This window comes from Electrophorus electricus, chromosome 5 (assembly GCF_041902795.1).
Source record: "Electrophorus electricus isolate QZ-2024a chromosome 5, ASM4190279v1, whole genome shotgun sequence".
Classification (NCBI taxonomy): domain Eukaryota; kingdom Metazoa; phylum Chordata; class Actinopteri; order Gymnotiformes; family Gymnotidae; genus Electrophorus; species Electrophorus electricus.
In genome coordinates, this window is record NC_137501.1 from 3,530,781 (window position 1) to 3,555,535 (window position 24,755).

General features: G+C 40.8%; 3 protein-coding genes across 14 annotated transcripts; 2 read left to right on the forward strand and 1 right to left on the reverse strand.

Moving 5' to 3' along the window:
* Positions 1-11: 11 nt before the first annotated feature.
* hmgcra (3-hydroxy-3-methylglutaryl-CoA reductase a) lies at positions 12-7,682 on the reverse strand. Its single transcript, XM_027006206.3, has 20 exons — positions 7,453-7,682; positions 6,433-6,624; positions 6,232-6,343; positions 6,034-6,121; positions 5,846-5,930; positions 5,583-5,688; positions 5,373-5,479; positions 5,146-5,265; positions 4,886-5,046; positions 4,515-4,759; positions 4,228-4,397; positions 3,636-3,830; positions 3,342-3,500; positions 3,016-3,173; positions 2,315-2,420; positions 2,048-2,218; positions 1,789-1,929; positions 1,532-1,690; positions 1,235-1,389; positions 12-1,077 (listed from the first exon to the last, which is right to left on the reverse strand). The coding sequence occupies exons 2-20, from the start codon at positions 6,595-6,597 to the stop codon at positions 1,023-1,025; spliced, it is 2,658 nt and encodes an 885-aa protein (XP_026862007.3). The 5' UTR covers positions 6,598-6,624; positions 7,453-7,682; the 3' UTR covers positions 12-1,022.
* Positions 7,683-10,072: 2,390 nt separating this feature from the next.
* On the forward strand, positions 10,073-19,922 carry ankrd31 (ankyrin repeat domain 31). 10 transcript variants are annotated; one of them, XR_014123962.1, is made up of 19 exons: positions 10,073-10,369; positions 10,635-10,711; positions 10,906-10,970; positions 11,162-11,193; positions 11,306-11,367; positions 11,919-12,204; positions 12,354-12,484; positions 12,646-12,825; positions 12,966-13,108; positions 13,212-13,356; positions 13,477-13,517; positions 14,111-14,240; positions 15,504-15,568; positions 15,702-17,181; positions 17,361-17,525; positions 17,651-17,793; positions 18,122-18,344; positions 18,429-19,067; positions 19,230-19,922. XR_014123962.1 is itself a non-coding variant. In XM_081715023.1 (17 exons), exons 1-17 carry the CDS (start codon positions 10,287-10,289, stop codon positions 18,127-18,129), a joined length of 3,225 nt encoding a protein of 1,074 aa, XP_081571149.1. In that variant the 5' UTR covers positions 10,073-10,286; the 3' UTR covers positions 18,130-18,211. The 10 variants fall into 10 exon arrangements, 2 of the variants coding, with proteins under 2 accessions (XP_081571149.1, XP_026862094.3); XR_014123964.1 differs by having other exon boundaries at positions 10,075-10,369; positions 15,702-16,854; XR_014123963.1 differs by lacking the exon at positions 10,635-10,711 and having other exon boundaries at positions 10,233-10,369.
* Positions 19,923-21,423: 1,501 nt separating this feature from the next.
* On the forward strand, positions 21,424-24,464 carry gcnt4a (glucosaminyl (N-acetyl) transferase 4a). 3 transcript variants are annotated; one of them, XM_027006257.3, is made up of 3 exons: positions 21,424-21,933; positions 22,236-22,288; positions 22,640-24,464. In XM_027006257.3, the coding sequence occupies exon 3, from the start codon at positions 22,641-22,643 to the stop codon at positions 23,931-23,933; it is 1,293 nt and encodes a 430-aa protein (XP_026862058.1). In that variant the 5' UTR covers positions 21,424-21,933; positions 22,236-22,288; position 22,640; the 3' UTR covers positions 23,934-24,464. The 3 variants fall into 3 exon arrangements, with proteins under 3 accessions (XP_026862058.1, XP_081571150.1, XP_081571151.1); XM_081715024.1 differs by having other exon boundaries at positions 21,424-22,288; XM_081715025.1 differs by lacking the exon at positions 22,236-22,288.
* Positions 24,465-24,755: the final 291 nt, after the last annotated feature.

The following is a 24,755-nucleotide window of genomic DNA, read 5'->3' on the forward strand; positions in this document are numbered from 1 at the left end:
ATTTCCCTGAACATGTTCGTATGGGTTTATTGACATAAGCTGCATGGGCTGTGAATTATATACCACATCGCTTGCTTTGAAACATCAACTTTGACTTTCACAACTCTGAGCTTTTCATGGTCATCTAGGTTTTTGGACATTAAAATTTGCGTTTAACTTCTGAAGAGTGCTAAGGTATACATATCAAAACACACAAAGCAGAATGCAGTATGAATGACCAATTCCCTTAATTATAATTACAAAAAAAATTATACAAAGCCATTCCTTTTGCTGTTTTGTTGTACAAACAGTACCTTCCCTTAGAAAAAACATAGCTAGTTAGCATCCTTCCCATCTGCTGTTACAAGAAGCAAAACCAGTAAGTGCTAAATTCTCCATGTGTGACAAGCAGAGGATGCAATTGTACATGCACAGTGCTCCAATACCTGAGTGCACACAGAAGCACCTGGAGCAAATGCTGTCTTTCAGGTCCTTTAGACTACTTTAGCATCTTTGTGAAATAGTTGTGCCTTTACTGTCTTCCCTTGAGGAAAACGTGCACATACATCATGATTATCAATGCAGGAGTTGTTCAATTACCAAATGTTTAGCTCCCCATTCACATTGGTCCTGCTTAATCCTCATTCCATCAAACTGCCATGCTATAAAAATACACCTTCATTTCCCCCACTGAATAGGGAGTAAAAATAAATGATGATCTGTATGCAGTCAGTCAATAAGCTCTGACAGTAGAAACAGCATCTGTTGCGAGATATGCAAAATACAAATGTAAGAACAGTACACAGTATAATATTGTATAGTCTGACTTCAGTAGTCTTTGAGAGATATTTCAGAAGGGGCATTCCGCAATCGATATTGCAAGCTGTGCACTTGTGCGGCAAACAAGAATATTCAGTACCACCGTCCATCTGACACTTGTCAGTATATCGAGATTTGCCCAAAGGCTTGCTGTCCATCCCTTTTAAATTGGTTGTATTTCCCCCAGTGAACCCCTTGCTCCTTCCCCAGCATTTGGTGCAGTTTCAAGACGCTTTCTTTGTGCACGTTCCCGATACTTCCTGTAAATTTAATTTTGACCTGGAACAATAAGATTAACAGGATGCATTCAGCTTGCAATTGGATCATTTTCAGATGAGGGTTCCATAAAATGCAATAATAAGAGTAATAATAATAATAATAATAATAATAATAATAATATCAATAGTATGAGATAATACCAGTGATATCTATTCACCTGTTGTGTGTTATGTGGCTTTTGACCAGGTGTCCAGCAGCTAAAGCAGCCATGAGTGACACCTCCCCTGCCAGCACAGTAGCACATACCACCCTTGCAAGCTGCCGGGCATTCTCGCCCGGGCATACATCACTGGCACCCTGCACGCCTAGCATCTGAGAGCATCATAACAAATGCAAGTCACCGTTTACATCCTCTCTTCAACAATGGCCATGTTCCCGTTTTATTTAACATCTTCAGGGACTGGCCAGTCTGTCTAAGAGACCGGCGGAGAGTGACATGATATTTAGGAGGTACCTGCAGACAGGCTTGCTGAGGTGTCAGGTTGGTTCCTCCTCCTACAGTGCCCAGCTCAATAGAGGGCATGGTGCAGCTGATGTACAGATCCTCTCCCGTGGAGCCTGATTCTTCCATCAAGGTGATGCAGTTGGAGCTGCCCACAGTCTGAGCAGGGTCCTGCAGCAATAATGCTCTTGGTTACTTTCACTTCATTTTAATCACATTTCCTCTAGCACTCTCTAAACTTGCGTTTAACACTGTTTAACACCTCATACCTGTCCACAGGCGATATAAATGGCGGCCACTATGTTGGCTGCATGAGCATTGTAGCCCCCGATACTCCCTGCCATGGCAGAGCCCACCAGGTTCTTACTGATGTTTACATCCACCAGAGCTTCTGTAGTTGTCTTCAAAACCTACAGTAGTTGAGAGTTTCGGACCATTATGAAACTGTCCTCAAGACGGTCCACTGTTTAATACTCAGTATGTGGACCCTGTATTAAACACAGCTTCAAATAACCTGAAGAACTATACCTCTTTGACAATCTTGGCAGGTATGGTGGCTTCACACACCACAGACTTGCCCCTCCCCTCAATCCAGTTAATGGCAGCTGGTTTTTTGTCAGTGCAGTAGTTCCCACTGACTGCCAGGACCTGCAGATCTGGGAATTCTTCTTTAAGTCTAGTCAGGGCCTGTTCTGTGCCCTGCCCACAGAGAGGGTAATAATGGTATAACGTCAGCTCAATAAACGGAAACCAGTCAATAGTCATTATTTTCTGCGCATCTGCACAGTGTCTTACCTTTGAAATCATATTCATACCCATGGCATCTCCAGTTCTGGACTGAAAGCGAATGTACAGATTTCGTGAAGCAAGACCGATAAGGAGCTTGTCCAAACGAGCAAACCTACGATAACGGCAACAAAAGAAAAGAAAATGTATCACAGGAGAGGTTGCAACACCCTGCATGTGTGTGTAACACAGGCTAGGTGTTTTAGGTTTCTGCATCAGTAATTTAGCAGCTACACTTACACCTCAGTACCTACATAGATTTGCATATATGTAAATGCAAAAGCAAAGTAAAAATGTATATGGTGCAGTATATTTTGTTCAGGTGTGAGCTACAGAACTGTAAACATGACCAAAGATAACAGAATACAAAGCGTGAACTTCCTGCAGACACACGTGACTGCAATGCATAAGCGTCTCTCACACTGTGCTGGAAGGTCACATGACTTAAATATCTACACGCCACAAGCACCCTTTGGACTCTTTTATCCCAAATGTTTAATAGAAACCTTAGATCAAAAAAGGTAAAATCACAAAGTTTTAAAAAACTGTCTGGATTATTTTTGGCGTTGATGTTTTAAAAAATGTAGTAGTCTTGTATTTAGCCAAACTGTATGACTCCTCTAATATGTAAGACAGACTACAGTTTAGCCAATATAGTCGATGTTCTTATTCGTGATTAAACAACAGTCAGGGTTATTTTTTTTGCTTACCTGCTGGTGCGGTCAAAGGACTCCTTGATGCACTTGAAGCCCTCTGGGCTGTCCAGCCAGGCCTTGACTTCAGCGGCCTGGCAGGCAGAGGGCAGCCGAACCACAGGCCCGCGAGTCATCCCATCAGCCAAGACCCTGCTGCTGACTCCACCACCCAGCTACCGGAGGAATGGGCAGAGCACAGCCAGTCAGTGTTGTACACGGGGAGTTGTTTAAATATTTTGGATTTGTGGCCATTGATCTTAAATACCAAGAGGTTTTCTCTGTGTCTGAGAACTAATTAGCTCGGCCTGTTTTGAGAATAGGAAATCAGTGATGTGGCCTACAGAAACGGCTCTGCAGCCTCTGTTGGTGCTTGCCACCAGACAGCCCTCAGTTGTTGCCATGGGGACTTGAAATTCCTTTTCATCCAACAGCAGAGGCCCTGCCACGCCCACTGGAATTGGCATGTAACCAATCACATTCTCGCAGCAAGTTCCCAAGACCTAGAAAATGGACAACCAATATAAACAGGTAACTGAAATGGGTTCCTAGCTATAATAATACCATAACGTTTAAGAATAAAAGTGACCAGGTTTGAGAGCAGAGTTGTTTCTTTTAAAGGTTTTTGCCTGCTGTACCTGAGAGTAGTCATAGTCTTTGTAGGGAAGGCAGGTGAATGAAGACGGGTTGGGGAGTTTTGTGCACAACATCTTTCTGCGGATCGTAACCCCTCTCTCAGGAGTCTCCATTACAGCCTCCAGCTTGTAGCCAGGAATATGTCTGGCATTCACCAATACAATAACCTCGGAATCACTGAGGTAGTGAGCTCCCATCTGTTGAGTTGCACAACATTATTTTCATGCATACTCTTTTCCTTGTTCAAGCACAACCTCACACACTTACAAACAATGAGCTTGCACATAGCTCACACAGTACATTTCACGTAAAGTAATTCAATTCTTGGAGGTAGATGGGTTCACAATCCATTCTCACGTCAAACTCTGGTTAAGAGTTAAGCAAGCAAGTAAAGTGGACCGGCTCATTAGGGATTATAGGGGTCATCATCAAGGTAAAAGTAGCCACAAGCTTCACCAACACTGGAAGCTCTCCTGGAGCTTAGCTTTAAAAAAAGAAATGAGCCAACACCATCTTTAGAGAAGTGGAATGGCACGCAGCACGGTAGAGGCTGCAGGCGGGCTGTTTGAGGAATAAATGATCAGATGTTCTCACCGCAGAGTCTCTCAAAATCGCCAGGCACTCGTCCACTGGCCTGGGCGTGGAGGGAATGGTGGGCAGGGGCTCGGTGAGATCAGCATGTCCCGGGTTTTCCTCCTCTCCCACCACAAACAAGCTTTTAGGAGCTGCTTCAGTTACGGTGGACAGGGGCCTGATCACTAAATCTACCAGAAAAAGGGGATGACATTTTTCAGTAGCTTCTAATTGCAGTCATTTCTGGCTTCTGGCATGAGCAAATCCATAAACAGATGCCAAGCTGGGTAAGTGAGGAGTGCCTCTACCTCGTTCTTCTTTGGTGATGACAGCAAGGGGATTGGTTGGCTTCTCCCCCTCGCAGGGTTGGGGGGCCACCTCTTTCCTACAACAGTCATCAGGGGACCGCCTTTGCCTGAGCATGGAGCTGGGGTTGGGGACTCTGAGAGACAATGTGGACTCTATCTCCACTTGCTCGAAGAAGATGTACTTCACAGTCAGGAAGAGAGCGAGACCCAGAGTGATAACTTGTTCCACATCCAGGCAGATCATCCTATGAATCACATATCATGTATCATATAACTATTATTAACAACATACTAAAGAATAGACAGTGAAACAGGGCAGAATCTGTGTATTACTCAGGCTCAGGATTTTGGATACTCTCGAGGGTGCTCACCTGGACAGGTAGAAGTGCCATAGGAGCATATCAGGTTCAATCCTTTTGGGGGCATAGGTGTTCAGATTTCTGTCCACGTCAGCCTCGTCCAGTGTTCCTTTGGGGGAGGCAGGGTCAGCAATCCACCGGCTATGAGCATGGACCATCACCAGGCCAAGAGACTGCAAAAGAGAGGAAAAAACACCACTTAAAGCACGTCCTCGGGTAATACGATTGTAGCAGGTTGGTGGTGGTACATTTTGAAGTCAGCGCGTTTGTACCATGATCATCTTGACTCGCTGAGTCACTGGGTTGGGCTTGTTGTCCTCCTCTTCCTCAAGTACACGGGCAAAATGACTCAGCTGCCAGATAGGATGTCCCTCTCTGCTCTCCCTGGACAACTGTTTGTCGAAAGAAATGTGGTACCATTTTAGACTATTGGGTCCTCCAACACAAACAAAACTATACGCAAACAAATTATACCTTTAGTTCAAGCAATTTCACTTACCTCGAGCACTAATGACACACAGGCTGGGAAGAAAGTCATGAAGACAAAGTAGTTGGCCAGGACAGACATGCATCCAAAGCAGCACATGATCTCAAGCTGGCGAACACCTATGATTAGATCAGGAATGGCACAGGTTTGTGTTTGGGCTCACTGTAAGTGCGAATGCACAGTATGAATGTGAAACTTATTGCAATATGGAGGGATAAGTACCTGACATAGTCCCCACACCAATTACTAGACACTCCACCAGGGCATCCAGAGTAAATGTTGGACCCAGGACTGCCATTCCTTTAGCAATGTTTTCTCTCACCTCATCCTAAAGTATTAAAAAGACAAGTTAACATGTCCAAATCAAAATCTTTCAAATCATTATGCCTACTGTTAAATTCTCTAATTTACAATGTTACTGTAGCAAATTATTTTTGAATTTATTGAAATGTGGACTAGAAGTACAAATCTATGATGCCAGGTACCTGTGAGTTTGAACTCAGTGCATATTTGGCCAGCGCACATGCTTTGGAAAGATCAACCAGTAGCAGGAAGAAAGGCAAGGCCTCGCTGTAGACAAACAGAACATGTTACTGCGGGACAGCGTCGCGGTGTAGCACGAGACAGGCTGTGAACTGGAATCAACAAGACAAAACTCCAGCAGTTCACTTACTTTAGACCTGTTAGTTCTTTATCCAAGAAATGAATAACAACCGTGCTGAAAACAAAACTGGAGAAGATGGTGAAAAGTCCGGCAATACCTGGAAAAAAATGTTTTAAAAAAACTGATATGACTTTTGAAGTGGACACATTTTGAGTGTTGCTTTGGAATACATTTATATAAATGTATAAAAAAACAACTAAATCTTACCCAATATGTATTTTGACCCAAGCTGGCGAAGGTTTTGGAACTGGAAATAAATGTATACAACTGCTATGCATCTTGTGATTGTCAGAATGATGATGTCACTGCTGAGGACTTGCTGTGTACAAGAGCAAAGAGGAAAAAGAGAACTTAACAACCAATCTAAAACAAATGCTACACGGAGCTTATTTCTGTAGTACAACGCACCTCCTCAGACTTGGGGCAGTCAAAGTTCCAGCCACAAATCTGGTTATTGCCTGTGAACATGTTCATGGACATCATACAGATGGTGAGGGTCACGGTGGTCACAATCACCTCCCATGGGTGGGAGGCCACAAACAGACCATGGATACGGAAAAGCCTGATCAGCATTCTGGTCCGTCAGATGTCTGGTCACAACTTGGGAGCGTGTAAAGGTTGGAAAGGAGAAACAGAAGAAAGTAAGGTGGGAGTGAAAGAGGTAATCTGGTCAGACAAGATTATAACGATTTAACCAACTTTCAGTAAACATGAACATAACGTCAGAACGTAGCTAAAATATGTTACAGTTGATGAAAAAAGCGAAGAAAAACCTAAGTTAATATAAACGTACTTACACATTTACTCTGCGTTTATTATTATGTGTTGTATAACACGAACAAATTAAGAATAAGTCTCGTTTAAATAACAACGCTGATTCTATAATAAATGCCTTGTGAAATATGCGAAGCAAATAAATAAAATGTTCAACTGCTTTTTGTAACCTAATGATTTTTGTTCTATTTTCTAAAGACATTTGTCACTGACGACTTAAATCAAATTAAGCCACTGAGCTCGGATGAGTCATTGTAGACTCCCTCGTCACTTCTGCGCAAACTAAGCCAGACGAAACACAGACCCGCATTATAGACTTGTCTATGGACAAGGATTCCCGTCTTTAAAATCGCACAGGAGCTTACCTGATGACAGACTGGCATATCATTTTGCTAAAACGGTGCACAGCTAACATTTTCACGCTGTCTTAAATATCTGTGTCGTGCGGTAATTGGCAGTAATTTCGCTCTTCAGAGTGGCCTGCGCCGGCTTGATAACAAGATGTCCAAGTTCAGGTAGTGACGCTATTCATGATTCAGACGATGATGCCAAATCGGCCCTTGTCTTTTACTGTGATCAGTCAAACAGGGTTGACAGAGAATCTCCAAAATAAAAAAGAGCAGTAAATCGGAGGGGTACAGGTTTAGTACTCACCGGTTTCCGAACGGATGAAAGAATTCTAACGAAATCACAGGCGTCGGCTGCGCTGTCACGTCGACTTTTGGATATTTCTAGAAGGCATAAATTAAAAGATGCTGAATTCGGTTAACACGTTTTGTTAGTGCTGCTTTAAAAAGCAATAAACCCCAGAAGATGAGGCCATAATCTTGCGTCAGAATGAGCAGCCCGATGCTGAACCCCCGATCTCTTGCCGACATCCTCTTGCGATTGTGGAGCGATGGCATGGCGCTGCGTCATTCGGTCCCGCAGCCAATCAAATTTACGGACTGTGCGAGTGACGTCACAAACCACGCCCTCGCAGGTGTGGGAGGTGTTTCCCCGCTAAAGTCGCGCGATCTCACCATGCTTTGAATGTCACGTGCTGTGCTATGGAGGAATTCGTGCCAATTGCAATGCAATCACGACAATGAAAAAAACGCGATGCAATACAAAATTGTATTATTTTTTTCGAAAGCAACATACAGAATAAATGCCAGAATGAAAAGCAAAGCCTCTATTATATTGTTTGTACGTCATTTTACCTCTTTACAGAAAAACAGTATACTACATTATATGCCGAATTCGGCACTGAATACAACCCACATTCAAATGTAATCAACGCACAACTACATCCATTTAAATATATGCCTCGTCGAAATATAATTATTACAATGAAATACAATCACGACAATAGACTGCTACCGAATTTTGGGTCCATGGGCTATGATATCAGGCCATACACACTCCTCAACTATGACAGATGTATCTTTGTACGTTCATGATGCAGTGGTATGTCTCTTTCTGGTATGCAGAACTGTCAAACATAACAGGCAGACTCGCCTGTTTTCAAAAGTCATTTAGACTACCTCTACTGCTTGTTAATGCATTAAACATTTTTGTGCTGAACACCAAAATGAAACGTGAAAACACGTTATCATTCATGCACCCTCAGTGTTGCAACAATATATGTGTATGTGTCTATGTATTTGGCTCGTGCACGCTTTATGCAATTTTTGTATCCTGTATCTAGGTCCCCATGTAGTACAGATCATGTCTTATACATAATGTAGTCGGCCTAGCAGAAAATGTAGGCTACTCGGAATAGCACATCATAGTCGGTCACATGTAGACGCGAGAGACTGGAAATGCACACGAGAACGAATGAGTGAAAGTTCGTGTGAGCGACTGGAAATGCACGTGAGAGCGAGAGTGAAAATGCGTGCAAGAGGGTTTTGACATGGGGGAATGTCGTCTATTGTCAGTATTACACTGCTGTCAACATGGGAATGCAAAAGATATTTTTAGGATTTATTTTTCTCAATTTATGTTTTTTTAATGATTTACTGTAGTGATGTAAATACATATTCTAATATAAGTTATGTAAATCTAACATATGATAGAGATCTAAACACGTGTATTTTTTTTGTCAAGAAAGTCTACAGCATCAGAATTTCAATAATTTGGAACACTGGGTTTCATCCCAAATCCAGCATTTGGGGCTATACTCTAAGTGGAAGAAGTGGGGCCAAGGATTAGTGCTCATCAGAGCCACTATCCACGATGAAAGAAACAAGATCCAGGAGTACACCAAGATGACTATCCCAAGTAATCAAGTGCTTAGTGAGTAACTCAGACAGCAGAAACCTGAGGAGGATGAAAATGAGGAGGAGCAGAGACCCCTAATGGGAGGACAAACCCCTGCAAGTTATGTACCACTGGCAAAGAGTGGAAGTGGATGATATGGGGAAATCCTACCAATGGCTAGAAAAGGCTGCGTTGAAAGACAGCACAGATGTACTTGTCATAGCAGCACAGGAACAAGCCCTGACTACGAGATCAATAGAGGCTGGGATCTACTGCACCAGGCAGGATCCCAGATGCAAGCTGTGCAAAAATACCCCAGAGACAATCCAGCACATAAAAGTTGGATGCAAGATGCTAGCTGACAGAGCATACAGGAAACGCTATAACCAAGTTGCTGGCATAGTATACAGAAACATCTTTGCTAATTACGGGCAGGAAGTTCCAAGGTCTTAGTGTGATACACCCCTAGAGAAGGTGGAAAATGACTATGCTAACTCCTGTTGGACTTTCAGATACAGACAGACAAGATGGTAATGGCTAACCAACCGAACATAGTAGCGGTGGATAAACAGCAGAGGAGAGCCGTAGTGATAGATGTGGCGGTTGCAAGTGATAGCAACATCAGAAACAAGGAATATGAAAAGCTTGAGAAATACCAAGGGCTGAAAGAAGAGCTAGAAAAGATGTGGAAGGTGAAGGCAACTGTGGTTCCTATGGAGCACTAAGGGCTATAACCCCCACCTGCGGGAATGGGTCCAACAGATCCCACAAACAACATCCGAGATCTTGGTCCAGAAGAGTGCAGTCCTGGGAACAGCTAAGATTCTACACAGGACCTTCACACCCCCAGGCCTCTGGTAGAGGACACGACCGCCCAGAGGACGTGTGGGTGTATATGGATGTGTGTGTCAGTACACACACACACACACACCCTCCGGGATGAGGGAGAGAGAGAGAGAGAGAGAGAGAGAGAGAGAGAGAGAGAGAGAGAGAGAGAGAGAGAGAGAGAGAGAGAGAAAAACACCAAAGAACAATCAGCAGGAAGAACTGCTCCAATGAGAACACAGTTGCAAATCTGTCTACCAATCAGATCTTATTTTAAATATTATTTTAATATTATTTGAATAAACCGTTGCGCGAGCAAAAAGTTGCGTAGGAGCTGAATGAGAGCCATGATAAAACTCAGTTAACGCTATTAATAGCTATTAAAACAGTCATATAGATAGCAAAATAAATACCTAACGATGGAAGTGAGTATTTCTCAAGAGGAAGCAGTTTTAACAGAATCAGAGAATGAAGAAGTAGACGAAAATTTTTACTTGAAAAGGTATGTAAGGAAATGGTTTGGCTAGCTAGCTAGTTAGCTAATAATTGCATTGTGGACTGTTTTAGTAGTAGTAGTTAGCTAACTAGTTAGCAGTGTAGCGACAAATGTATTGTTTAATACATTTTTAAAAACTATATATTTTTATAAATAAGGTTTATATTATTAACACAAAGTGTTAAATTTAAATGATTTGTTGGTACGTAGTTGACTTTCTATGGTTTAAACTACTTAGATAAGTTAGCATATTTAACGTTCACTTACCCAGGTTGAGGATGGTGACAACAGCCGGACAGTTTTCATCTGCCTCTCTTCACAATAGCCCGCAGTCCTCTTACCTCAATGGTAAGTTGACCAAAACATTAAGATTTCGGTTATAGTGAGCGATCTTGTTTTAGTGAGGTTGACGATAGCTAGGTTAGTCCTTCACAAGATAGGAGATTGTAATCTTGTGTAGTTTTACGGTTGGCTTGTTATACATAAATGGATAGCTTTGGATGACCGAAGTTTTAATACTTGTTCAAACATTCGTTTGGCAGACGTATCACCCCAGATTGGTCTTTTGGTGCACCAAGTGGAGAGGAGAGCGCTTGAGAACAACCAAGTAGAGTTAATCTATTTTCCAAATAACTAAAACGGACAAAAGATCACTAGGTTTTCTTGTATTATCGTGGATGTCAGCTAAACACTTTTGAGATCTGGTTGATAATATCTATACACTTGTGTCCTTTAGAATAATTAGACAAGCCAAGTCTTCCTTGTAATGTTTTAATTCTTGTGTCATTATCTATATAGACTGATGACAAGCCACTGAATAATTCTATGAGGTTTGTAGTCTTATAATTGTAAATAGCCTTTATATTTGCAGATAACAGTATCTGTACATGGCAAAAGATGTATTCAGTGTTGACGTGTGCAAATGTACTGCTTTATCTTTAGAAGCCAGAATGATGCTGTTAGAAATGATGTTGAGATACCAGTGAAGATGGAACGCTTGAAAGGTAGCTTAGTATGTAATAAAAGCCTCTTTTACCATCAGTTACTAAGGCAGTGGCAGAGCGTTCCGGTGTTCAGTGTCTTGGATAATTTGGAGTTGTTTGGGCTGTTTTTAGTATTTTGTTATACATTCCCTACATATTTACATGGAGAACACTGGGGACAAGAGAGAAAACTACAAGATTCCCACCCACACGATTGTGACTTAGCACAGTTTGTAATGTGCTGAACTATGTTCATGTGGAAACACGACCGAAACAGTTACTGTTCATACTCAGAACCATTCAGTCTGAAAACTATTCATACTCAGAACCATTCAGTCTGAAATTCAGTGGAAAACAGGCTAAGAAAATCTATGATGACTGCCAATACAATTTTTACTATTTTACTGCAAAAATAGACTACTCTGTTAACTTCTGTACAACTGAACTATTGAAATACTATGTTAACTTCTGTACAATTGAATCCACCTAGTGACTATTTATAAGTATTGCTGCAATATCTATAATGTCTTGTTTTGTTGCCGTTTATTATTTGTGCCAATTGTCATTCACAGAGAGTGTGGGACAGGGAATGGGAACCCATACAGACACTGTGAATTTTATAAAAACAAAAGCAGTGTGTATGAAGGACAGTCAGCCTCATGCCAGTCCTAAAACAAAGCCTGCTGAATCTCCAGAACATTTGACGTTGTCACAGAGTGGGTGCAGTACACAAAACATGAATCATCTTAGGCGGTCAATGAGAGCAAGTGTAAAGGCTCATAGTCAGACATCCAGAGAAGAACAACAAAGAGAAAAGTCAAATGTCATAAAGGACAAAGATAGCAATGTTAAAAGCAGGTTAGTCAGGTTTCACAGATAAATAACAGTATAAGACCTCAGATAAATCACAGTAGTTTTGCCTAGCAAGTGTTTTGATATATTGTCAGAACAATGTTGCATTAAACAATTTATTGCTATTTTACCCACAATCTTTAATCATCTTTTAGGGTTAGGCTACTGGGGCCAAGTGATAAAGGTGGATCCCCTGAAAAAATGGATGTCGTGAAGCATGTTGTCATACCACATTCGTCCACAAGGAGTCAGCAAAGATCAATATCTGGGCACTACCGCAGACCAGGCATGTGCACATGAAAAGTGATCCAAAGCAGCAAAAGCTTTTAGTTGAACAAAAATAGGCAATACATTTCTACAACTTTATATTTTAGATGAAAACTGAAGATAATGAATGAGATAATATTAATTATATAAATCTTATATGATGCTTATATGCTCTTTTAGGGTTCTGTGGAATAGCTATTAAAAATCCAAAAACAGGGAAGGTACTGAGAATAAATGACATTCACAGACGAAACCGATTTGGAGAGACACTACTCCATGTAGCTGTGATGAAGGGAGACCTTCAGTCTGTAAGAAGCATGATTAAAGTGGGTGCTTGTGTCAACCGGGTGGACAATGCAGGTACATTGGAGTATCCCCTTAATTAAAAGGATTACAGATTCACTGATCCTGGTTTGTTCATAAAATGGTTGAGGTGGGAAAGCCTCCACACCCAGTCACCCACAGATGCAAATTGTTGACTCTGACAAAATGTATTTCAGGTTGGTCTCCTCTTCATGAGGCAGTTCTAAGCAACCGTTATGCTATTGCTGAAACTCTACTTAAAGCAGGAGCTCAAATCGACCCCTTGGGCCATGAAGGAGTCACTCCCTTACATGATGCTGTAGTACTTGGTCATTTTAAGGTGCATGTATTTTTTATTGTGTGTTCTTTCTCTGTGTACTTCTGCTACCTTTCCCCTGTGTTTCTCTTTTTTTTTAAATCACATATAGTGGTTGTGACTCCAGATTATAGATCTGCTGTTGAAACATGGCGCTGACCCACTGCTGAAGAATGAGAACGGAGACACTGCCATAGACCTTAGTGAAGACACAACTATACAAAATCTACTTAGAAAATATGTGCCAAAGACAAAAAGAAACCTTTCATCAGGTATACATGTTTTGAAGATAACGTCTTTCTATGATAAAAATGTATTTTAAACCAATGAAGAGGCTTACTTTTACATTTTTTATATTTTGAATTTAAAAATCTTTGTATATGTTATAACAGCTCAGAGTGTGTCCAGTACCACTTCTTTTGCGGAAAGTAGAGTAAGTAACACTTAACGTTCAACAAACCTCACATCTGCGACTCCATAACTAACTGATAATCTTCAGCCTAAAAACAAAAAAAACCCCTTAAAGCTAGTACTGTAATGGCAGTAATTTCAACAGAAGCTAGTTTCCTTTCAGCGGTAGATAATTACGGGTCAGAGATAAAATATCCTGACTTTGATAATTGGCTCAAGCCAGCAGGAGGAATTAGTTGGGGAGAACAACTGGGTGATACACATCCATAACAGATTGTTTACATTTTGGACTTTTACACATCTACTCTGCTCTCTGCACCTCTTCCCTTTTTGATGAAGTGCGAAACACAAAAGGTGAGATAGGGAGCACCTTACTGATAGCATTTCTCTTGTGTTTCACATCATTAAGTGACTGGTAGTATCTAAACATCTATATCTGATAGTGACTAGGCATCTATGACACATCTATATGTCACAGTCTTGTTCTACCAGACTGTGACATAACACCACCACATATGTCAGAGTTCAGGTCAGCACTTGCCATCCATAAGTGTCCTGCTGCTTTGAACCCTAGCAGCAGGGTTGTTCTCATGGGATGTTTTCTCTGCCTCACAGAGGGTGAGGCAGGCTTCTCCTGGAGGTGAAGCAGGAACCAAACTGCAGTCCAGTGAAACTGAAACTCAGGTCGATCCAGACACAGGGGGCACAACGAAGGCACATGACTCATCCACAGCCTCGCCTAAAGGTACACCTATACAATGGGGGACTGGGGAACAAAATATGGCCCATAGAATATTTATTATGTGGACATTAAATATCTACCAACTTTCATCTTTTTTATGGTAATAATATACAATGTGAATTGTATTAGGCTTTCTGTTTAATGAGAAATACACAGACTTGCTGCCTGGTAATGTACAAGCTTGTTGATCAATAGTATCACCTGTCCTTAATTATAAAATATCATTTAAAAAAACAAAAAACAAAAAACATGTTAACTTTACAGTCCAGATTCAGGTAACTGAATCTGAACAGAGGTGTCATCTCTCCTCATTTCTCAGTGAAGCCATCAGCTCAGTCTATGCCCCCACTAAGGCAGCAAGCAATGGACTCCGATATTCATGGCTACTTACTGGTTCAGGACCAGGAGACCCTGGGATCAGCCACCTTATGTTGCACAGACAGTGATGCTGAGAGTGATGTCACTGTGGATTATACAGGGACTCATTCATCATCACCTGAGCACTGGGCTCTAGGTGCCACTCAGGAATTCTCTGCAGCCATGCTTAGTTCGAATGACAGTGGCGAATGATACACCTTAGACTAATACTTTCCATGCTGTTTTCAAACATAGGTATATGTAAATGTCTGCATTTGTAGAAATGGATTTGCTGATACAATACTGCAAAAATGGAGTTGCTTCTCTTGGGTGTATATGCTTATGTTAATGAACGAACACTAATACTTGTTTTAGAAATGTTTGTCTCGTTTATGTTGATGTATGATTTCTAATATTTAGATTTAGTGTTATTCATTTCACGTTAATCAATTTACAAAATGAGGAGTTGACAATGTTACCTACATGAAGAGGTTATGTTTGCTTTGTAATAATAATCTTGATAATATATATTCTGATAGAAGTTCAAGGATCTGTTCTAGTGGCAGTGTGGCATGATGGAGCTTTAGTTGCCATTGGTAGCACTGCATTATAACATATATATTCCAAATGTTCAGTACATCAGTTGTTTCTGTATTTTTATTTTTATTTTCTGTTATCTGATGTACCTCAGATGCCTTTGTAAAAATATTTATTGTCATTTTAGTGATTTCATTCATTTTCACTAAATATAAATAAAAAGGATTACGTTTAATCCTGACTTTTTTGGAAGCTGTTTGTAAAGATTCCCATGGGTCAAACCTGAACTCTGTTTTGATTAAAAATCATTAAAACTGAATATGTTTTATTTTGATAAATTTTCGTTTATTTGAACATATTCGTTATTTTTAGGAGTACTTGGAGAAACCGTGAAGGAAAGAGCAGACACCCTTAATGAGACGTATCATTTATTTCGGGTGAGTGCTGCCCTGTGATAATGTCATGACATGCTAATATGACCTTAAGACTGTCCAGTTGTTTTGTTTTCTAATAGTTTTTATTACAGTACGAGCTTTGGATGTAGTTTGGTCATTTACATGTTTATTTCAGAGCGGGATTTCAGATGCTGATAAAACTAATCCAAGTCCGTGTAAAGACTCATGGAGCTCTGACAAAGTAGCCAAGAGGGTTTCGGATGGTGCTGGTGATGCTCATGAAACTATGCATGACAGTAATTCCACAGTGACAAAAAAAAAGATGAGATGGCTCACAATGGCAAGCCAGGAAAATAACTTTTTAGATTACTTTCTCAACTTTGACCTGCACTGTGTCTCCCTGCCTGACACTGGACATGGCAGTGTGACCAAAGGAGGATCAGATTGTCCTGCCTTTCCACTGAACAATAATGTAGATCAGGATGGCCATGATTCAGGTCCTGCTGTTTGCCAAAGAGGTGCTTTTTCTGAAAATGCATGTGCCTTACATTCACAAGGTCACTTCGATGAGGAGTGCAGTATTTCAATAGCCACACCCTGCCTAAATGAAACTGTTGGGTCACACGTAGATGGGACTTTGCTGGATATTAGTGTGCAACCATTAGGAGCAGTGACACACATGCCTCTACATGTGGAGGAATCCTTGGAATCAAATGACACCGAATCACCATCTCTGCTAATTGGTGTAGTTCATGACCAGAGACTCGCGTGCAGTCCGGAGCCCCCAGAAAGAGAAGGCCTCTTAGGGCAGTTAAAAACAACCAGCGAGCAGCTTCAAATAATGGATTCAAGTAGTCACACAGCAAGCAAATCGGTCATAGTCCAGCCAAATTTTGACCAAAACCAAGAAAAGCAAAAATCTTTGCCACTGAGCTGCTTTTCCAGAGAAACCAGCACAGACACACTGAATAGTTTCGTAAACCGAGAAACAATGTCAACCTCTGAAAAGGACACCACCTTGAATGTGTTGACCTTTGCAAAACTACATTGTCATGAACCTTCACAGAGTGGCAAATCAGGCATACCCATTAAACAAATACAGCAAAAGGAGGACAATAGAGAAACACAATTCAGGACTCAAACGTTGGTGGCATGTGCCAAAAATAACGCTCATATAGAAAATGAAGCAGAAAGTGCAGATTCAGACTGCACAGTTGTTGAAGAGCTAGAACTGCAAAAGACTTGTGGCATTGTTAAAGAGGATGTGGCCATCCAGAAAGGCCTGTTTGCTTCTCCAGCACTCAACACTTTGGATGGACAAAGATATGGTGAGCAGCATGACTCATACAAAACTCCTGGCAGCTGTAACAGTAGAAAGCCACCGGAGGACACAGTGGACCCACTACACACAGAGATCCTTGTCAGACCGAGAGACTTGGCACTGGATCCCTTGTGTTTAATTTCAGAAATAGACAGCATTCAAGGTACAGAGAGAGAAGGACAAGATGATCATCAGATAGCTGAAAATGTACAGGTTTCATACACTAATACTGTGAATCAACACAAAAAAAAGACAAAGGCAGGAAAAGTACAGAACAAGCCATGCACCCATAAGCTCAGCAAGCAAGTCTGCAGTGTTGATATGCTTAATGCAGGTGATTTCATATAGTTTTCAGATAGTTTCTCCTGAAACTGTTTTTTAAAATTTGCTTGTTTTTGCATGGTACAGTTGGGAGTGTTTTATTACACATATTAGTTTACATAAGCAAAAAATATGCTGTTGCACAATGGTTGGCTGCAGGTATTGTAACACCTTTAACCTTTTTGCAAGTAGCCGCAAAACCAGCTTTAAAGGTGTCCCAGAAAAGCCTCCACAAGAGAAAAGGACTGGGAGGCATGCAAAAAAGGAATGCAAAAAAGGCATGCAAAAAAGGAGACTTGCTGCTAGACAAAACCCTTATTGAAGCTGGCATCGATGTCAATGTTTCAGACAATGCAGGTTAGCTAATATATCTGACCCACAGTATAAAGCAATCTACACGTGTTTAGTATTAGTATTAATTAATCAGTTAAGACTCGTTATAATGCCTGTACTTATGGTAATAACTCATGTGTTGTGGTCAGGATGGACAGCCTTACATGAAGCCAGTGCTGCAGGCTCTGTGAATGTGGTGGAGCAACTCTTGAGTGCAGGAGCAGATGTCACCAGCAGGGGATTGGATGGACTCACCCCTCTACAGGATGCCATTTCCTCTGGTCAGTACGAGGTAAACAAGTTTTTTATTTATTTATTTTATTATTATTATTATATAACTGGAAAATTTGTGCTAAATTTTTGAATTAGTAGAGTGCATATTTCCATTTTTTAATAGAGTGCATATTTCCATTTTTTAGATTTATAGTTTAGACTTACTTGTATTTTAGAACAAAACCTTTGAAAAAGTTATAAAAAGTAGGGTGATTGCCTAATGTTTTACAAGAGTTTTCAGCTTGAGCTAGTCTCTGTTCTTATGGAGACATATTTTCCAGTGGGACTTGTCTTTTAAGTTGACCATACGTAAAGGTTCGTAAAGCTGTTGTTATGTTCATGTACAGGTGGCTAAGCTTCTTCTTCAGTATGGCTCAAACCCTCATGATAAGAATGCACTTGGTCAAAGTGCGTTAGACCTTGCAGGCCACAAAAACATCAAAGAGCTGCTCCCAACCTTTAAAGGACCTCTTCCACCTGAACAGCCAACCGAACCTTCCAAGCCAGGGTCTGAAGCTCTGACCTGTGAGCAAATGCAGCAAGGTTGCTTTAAACATAAGCGACTGAGAGGTACAATGAAAAACATTCTTAAGTGCTGATCATCGGTTCCTCGTGAATTTGACACAAATTTTAACGTCTAAATAACTTTTTCAGACAACCAAGTTCGCAGACCACCTTCTGCCTGCTTCTGCTGTGAAGACGACATGAAAAGACCCATGAGAAATACCCGAGGAGGCAATGCTAGTTGTAAAGCAAACTCTTTCCAAGTCAGTAACACTGCCTTTTGTGGTTCAGAAGGTAACATTTCTTGATATTATACACATGCTAATGATTTAAGCATTTCATCATTTTAAAATAATATCTAGTTTGAGGCAGGGCAGTCTCAAACCATAAAGTTAACACTTAAAGAAGTGGAACAGAAGCAGGCAGAGCTGTCAGTCTGGGAGCTAAGAGATCCTGAAGACTGTGGTATTTTTCTCCTTCTATTGAAAGCATTCTGTGCACATACAAGCAACTACTAATTGGTGTGTCTGGCAGTGCAAGTTGACTGAATATCCTTATTGTTTATTATTGCCAGTCTAAAATCCCCACTTAAAAAGCTTTACAATGTGAATGTTTATGCCTTTATATATGATAATTAGTAGTAGACCTGTTTGGCTTGATCAAGTAAAGACTCCTTATTGTACTGGACGCAGACAGATTTACTGATGCCTTATCAGAAATGCAGAATTTGCTGAAAGAAGTGCTTATCAAACAACAAGCAGAGAAGAATGACTTAGCTGAGACGTACAGGTGAGTGCTTATTTGTTATATACATAAATTCAGGAATGGTAATTAAAATATGTTTAGGTAAATTTAGTTGTCTTCACCTTACATTTGGTAATAATTATGTCATGAAGTGTGCCATTAAGTAAAGAAACAGGATTTCATTAGCATGTCTGATTTCAATTGCAGGATAGCGACTGAATCTTTTCGTCAGGGCAAGCTAAGAGAATTCCTAATGGATCTCGCATCTCGTCAGAAAAACTTACTTGTTGTTCTGCAGAAGCAGAATGAACTTAAGCATAAAGTGAAAATGTTCAAAGATCAACAACCAGCCCAGTCTCTCACTGTTCCTGGACAAGCTTGTTCTGCCCTGATGTGCTCCATGGGAACTTCAGCACTGAATACTACTCAGTATAGACAGTCTTGCATTGACTGTGATGAAAGAAACATTATATGTGAACATAGTTACTCTACTCACGTTCCCACAGGGACACGTTTACTTGTCTCTGAGCCAAAAAAGCAGTCAGAACTTATTAAATGTACAGGAGGAGTCGATGAGTCATATCACAAAAAAGCAGAAACTGTGCTTCAAGACAGTACCACCAAAAACTCTGTGAGCACCACTCATGCGGTTGCTCCCATTTCAGGTCACTCCTATAGGAATGGCCTTAAAAAAACAGCACCACTCCCAGCTCATCAGACTGGATCATTGGTGATTGATAGTAATGATATCATAGAAAGTCTTGTCATGGAAAGTTGTGAAACACCTGTGAATGTAACACCGGAATTGACTTTTGCATGTTCAGCACAGCAACAGGTAAAGGTCCAGAAAACCACCAGCACAACTAAAAGGGCAACAAAGTTTGCTCATGAACGGGCCGAAACGGGCAAGAAAAGGAAGTCAAAGCAGCATTCGACACTTCCTCTACAAGAGTCAAATACAAGTACCACTCTTTCCCAGACTGCTCGGACAGGCGCAGTTACTGAAAGTCTGAGTGTTATCTCAAATACAGCTCATCCTCGTGTACAGTCAGAATGGGTGGTAACTGCCAACGATGGCCGCACTTTGAGCAGTCTGATCAGTAACGTTGTTCAGCCAGGAGAGAGTACCTTTGAGCTAACACTAATGGTAATGCAATTTTTAGTGCTGAGGGAATTCCCAAATAATGTCTTCCTTGTTTTATTTTTATTATTGTTCTGATTCCCACTGGCAGCAAATTGACTTTAGTGACACCTTAAACACACCTTAATTGCTTACATATTTAGAATAAGGCTGTTATACTTTGTGTTCTATATCAGGGATCATGCCATAAGGCCTCTGTCTTACAAGATGGCTCCATCAAAGATGCCAGTGGCAAGCTCTTCCTCCTTCCAGAGGAGTGGGTCAGCAGTGTTCTGGGAAAGAGCGGCCCTGTCTCCACAGCTTTTGCTTGGCAAAAGGTCAGGGTCCTGAACGGAAATGTTCAAACTACAGCTAGATTGTTCTAGGCCTTTGTAATAATGTCCATTTATGTCAGTGTAATACACACAAAAAACGCAAGTTTCTAATAGTATCAGGTTCAAAAGGCCTTAGTTGCTTCACTGATAGTTTATTGAGAATGTGGATTGCACAGTAAAGGTGTTAAAATACTGTCTCCTGTACCATGCTTTGCTGTCAGAGTTGCTGTCAGCAAAGACTAATTTGTCTTGATTACTAAGACTAGCATAGCATACCGATCACTTAAGAAATTATCATCAGATTGAGTGCCCTTGGTCTAGCTGATGGTGTGAAACATGACTCACTCAAAACCACCCGCATTTTGACAGATAATGTATCAGTCAAGGTCACTGTGGGATTACACTGCAACTGCTGGATTGAATGTTCATAAAGGACCCCGGCAACTGCAAGAACATGTGTCGAAACCCACGTGTACAGGATATTCACCAGAGGGGGAGGTGGCTGGGAGCTTAGAAGGTACTGTATACTGTGGTTAGAAGTTGTTTTCCCTCTGCAAATCTTCATCGCTGCCTTCACAACAGGAACCAAAATTAGTATCAGAATGAAGCTTCTAATAACACTGGGTGGGAAAAAAAGGTGTTATTTTGAGCAGCCTGCTTGACATTTCATTTAAAAAAGTGAAAAATGGCAGTGGGTATGTAAGCATACATTTATCAGTGAAAGGTAAATAATTAGATATACCCCAAAACCTAAAAACTTCTAAAAATTGACTTGACAATTAATGGTAATACTGACATTTTTTCTTGGCAGAAGCAAATAAATCTTTCATGGACATCTACACCGTGCACCTGGTCAGTGATGAGGAGTTCCTGCCTTGTTACATGATGGACAGATACTGGGATTTATTCATACACAGTGAAGACTGGGTGATTTAAGGCACTTTGATGTTATTTGGGGTTTTGAATTCCTGTGATAATATGCACCTGGCAGATTCACAAAATTATTTCTGTTGTGTTAATTACATGTTAATTACAATTATGTTGTGTTCTGTTGTATTTATTACCGAATTGTTAAGAGGTTTTAGGGGTTTAGGTGTAATTTAAGCCACTTGTTCAAAGATGGTCCTCATTATATTATTGTCATGACTGCCAGTAAATGTAAATTAATGTTTCTCTTGGGTTCTGTCGTCCAGTATTCAGACTTCTAGTCGGTTCAGTAGGTTTGGCCGTGTACTGGTCGCAGAACAGCGCCTATTCTGGTGGGCGGGCTTTATTTTAGGTAGCCCTGTAATTGCTTGTCTGAGCATTGGCTCTGCCACGCCCGCCGTTCAACACGTTCAGATAATCTTGTTCTCCTGAGTCTTCGGAATCTCAAACGCAGGCGAAAGGGAGAAGTTCTCAAGATATGTGACCGTAATCTATGTAAACTTGTTTTAAAACAAGCGGCGTCTTAAATGTAAGTGCGTAAGAACATGAATTTAGTTTCTGTTTGGGTCAAAATGTACTTGTTATGTTTTAAGGGATTTTTTGTTTTTCGCTCTAATTCATCTAACGAATTAGTTCTTAATTAATCAGTTCTTGGTTTTTACTTTAAAGTCTAAAAATAATAGTTGCTATTGTAGCATTGTATTACACTAACGCTTTGGTGATTATACTTTCACTCCTGGATAGAGTAACAATATAGAATGTGTTTAGGTAGAGCAAACGTAAATGAGCACGATTGCATTTTCGTGTTTATGCGACTTATTCTTCGAACAGGTCCGAGATTTTGATGGCACGTGGTAAAAAGGTGACACTTCTAAAAGTGCAAGGTAGGCTTCGTATCTGCTTTACGTGCGCTGCGTAAGACTTTAAAGACGGGGCGGGTGTTGCCGTTTAACACTGATATCTGACCTCAGTGATGAAGGAAGCATGTTGTGTATAGGAAATATGAAACCAAGGTGTTTATTGGCGAAACACATTAGCAGACCAGGCATGTGGAGCCTATACAAATGACAATGTGGATTTTTTTTATTAATGCCTGCACAATGAATTGCTTTGCCCAAGTTGTGTACCAAAACATGAAAGAGTCCTTAAAGCAAATGAAATTGTCTTTAGGCAAAGGATGAAAATAGATATGACTAGATGTGCCACAATTCATTTATTTTATTTTTCCCACGCAGAATGAAAAGGAGATGTGTTGGTTTGCTTAAGCAGAGATACAAGTTCTACCCATTTTTTGCATTATTTTTCACTGTGTGTGCTCTGAAGCTCATCTATGTAAAGATTTCAGAGAGAAACAAATTCTACATTGAACCCCATGGACTTACAGTGAGATCATCCAGAGCTCAGGCTAACAATGATGCTATTGACTGCACAGCTATTTATCATCTGGAACCAGTGGAAATCGGCAAGTCTTTGGAGATAAGGCGTCGAGACATTGTGGATTTGGATGATGAGAGCATTGTGTCCTTCACTGAAAATTGTCCAAAATACACCAAGGCAAGGGGTTACAACGACATTGTGGTGACCGAAGAGGAGCGAGACTTTCCACTGGCCTACTCTTTAGTGGTGCATAAAAACATGCCCATGGTAGAAAGGATTATTAGAGCCATCTATGCACCACACAATATATACTGCATTCATTATGATCAGAAATCCTCCAGACCTTTCATCGCAGCAGTGGAAAACCTGGCCAAGTGTTTCCCAAACATAATCGTCGCCTCCAAACTGGAGTCAGTGCAGTATGCACACATCACAAGACTCAGTGCAGATCTCAATTGCCTATCAGACTTAATGAGTTCAAAGGTCAAATGGAAATATGCCATTAATCTGTGCGGGCAAGACTTCCCACTCAAGTCCAACTATGAACTGGTGGGGGAGCTGAAGAAGTTAAATGGGGCGAACATGCTGGAGACGAGCCGACCAAGTGACCTTAAGAAACAGCGCTTCAGCTTCCAGTATGAACTGCAGGAGGTCCCATACGAATACCAGAGATTACCTGTCAGGACTACACATACCAAAATCCCTCCTCCGCATGGCATTGAGATGTTCATTGGAAGTGCCTACTTCGTACTCTCCCATGATTTTGTCCACTACGTACAGACTAGCCGTCTGGTGAAAGACTTCCTTGAGTGGTCAGCCGACACATACTCTCCAGACGAGCACTTCTGGGCTACACTAGCACGAGTCCCTGGGGTGCCCGGAGAAATTTCCCGCTCTGCACCTGACGTCACCGACCTGGAGAGTAAGACCCGGCTGGTGAAATGGAACTACCTGGAAGAGTCTCTGTATCCCCCCTGTACTGGAATGCACATGCGCAGTGTTTGCATCTATGGTGCTGCGGAGCTCCGGTGGTTGTTGGAGTATGGCCACTGGTTTGCAAACAAATTTGATCCCAAGGTCGACCCTGTCCTTATTCAATGTCTCGAGGAGAAACTTGAGGAAAAGAAAACGTTGACACTGATTGCAGTCTAGTTGAAAAGGAGGTTTTATTTATTTTACAAGAGCCTAAAGGTGTGTGTTTGTTTTGTACTTGTTTCAAACTCCTACTGTGCTTGTGAAATGTGCTTTATAATTCAAAACATGTTCCACATAGATTCCCTTGATAAATGTGAGAGAACAACCAAGATATATTCTTATTACGTCCGTTAAAAGGCAATATTTAATAGATGAGATGGATAGACCATTTAAAGTGCCTTTCTGAATCCTCATAGTGTGAAATATATATATTTTTATTTTATTTATTTTTAACCAAGTTTCTACCTCAGTGATGAAAAAGGTCTAATTGCTTTATTTGCTTTTTAAATACTGTCATGAAATCCTTAAGTGCCTCATCGGTATGTGGAAGGTCTGTTTGTGAGAAGTGAATGATAGTTCTGTGGTTTGCTATTAGATATTAGAGTTTTACGGCAATGTCTCTTTTCTTACATAAAACTGGAATCCTTGCATTTTAAACTGGAATTCTCTCAGAGAACAATCACTGGAGTTGTACAAATGGGACAAAATCTCATTTTAATAAAGATGATCACAAAGCGAAATTCCAGACTTATTAATTACCTTTCTGCTTACCTTGAAATATTAGAGCACACTGACCACTTAGAGATGTTTTGACTGTCAGTAGATTATACAGGTAGTGACAAGAAGGAATAAATATGCACATGCATCTCAGAACCACATCATTCAACTACTTTCTAGCTGCAGACTTAAGTGCTTTACTACCAGTTTGTTTTCTACCTCAGAGGGTTTTTTAAAGCCTGACATGAGCTAGGATTCCATACTACTATTTTACAATTTAGA

Excerpts from the sequence above, each read along its gene's own strand:
- gcnt4a (XM_081715024.1), top strand. The coding sequence starts at position 22,641 with ATGAAAAGGAGATGTGTTGGTTTGCTTAAGCAGAGATACAAGTTCTAC.
- hmgcra (XM_027006206.3), bottom strand. The coding sequence starts at position 6,597 with ATGCTGATCAGGCTTTTCCGTATCCATGGTCTGTTTGTGGCCTCCCAC. Across the intron at positions 5,480-5,582 it reads TGGTGTGGGGACTATGTCAG|GTGTTCGCCAGCTTGAGATC; the intron begins GTACTTATCCCT and ends ATCTAATCATAG. Across the intron at positions 1,078-1,234 it reads AGCCACATAACACACAACAG|GTCAAAATTAAATTTACAGG; the intron begins GTGAATAGATAT and ends TTATTGTTCCAG.
- ankrd31 (XM_081715023.1), top strand. The coding sequence starts at position 10,287 with ATGGAAGTGAGTATTTCTCAAGAGGAAGCAGTTTTAACAGAATCAGAG. Across the intron at positions 12,826-12,965 it reads CAACCGGGTGGACAATGCAG|GTTGGTCTCCTCTTCATGAG; the intron begins GTACATTGGAGT and ends AATGTATTTCAG. Across the intron at positions 17,526-17,650 it reads CAATGTTTCAGACAATGCAG|GATGGACAGCCTTACATGAA; the intron begins GTTAGCTAATAT and ends TGTTGTGGTCAG.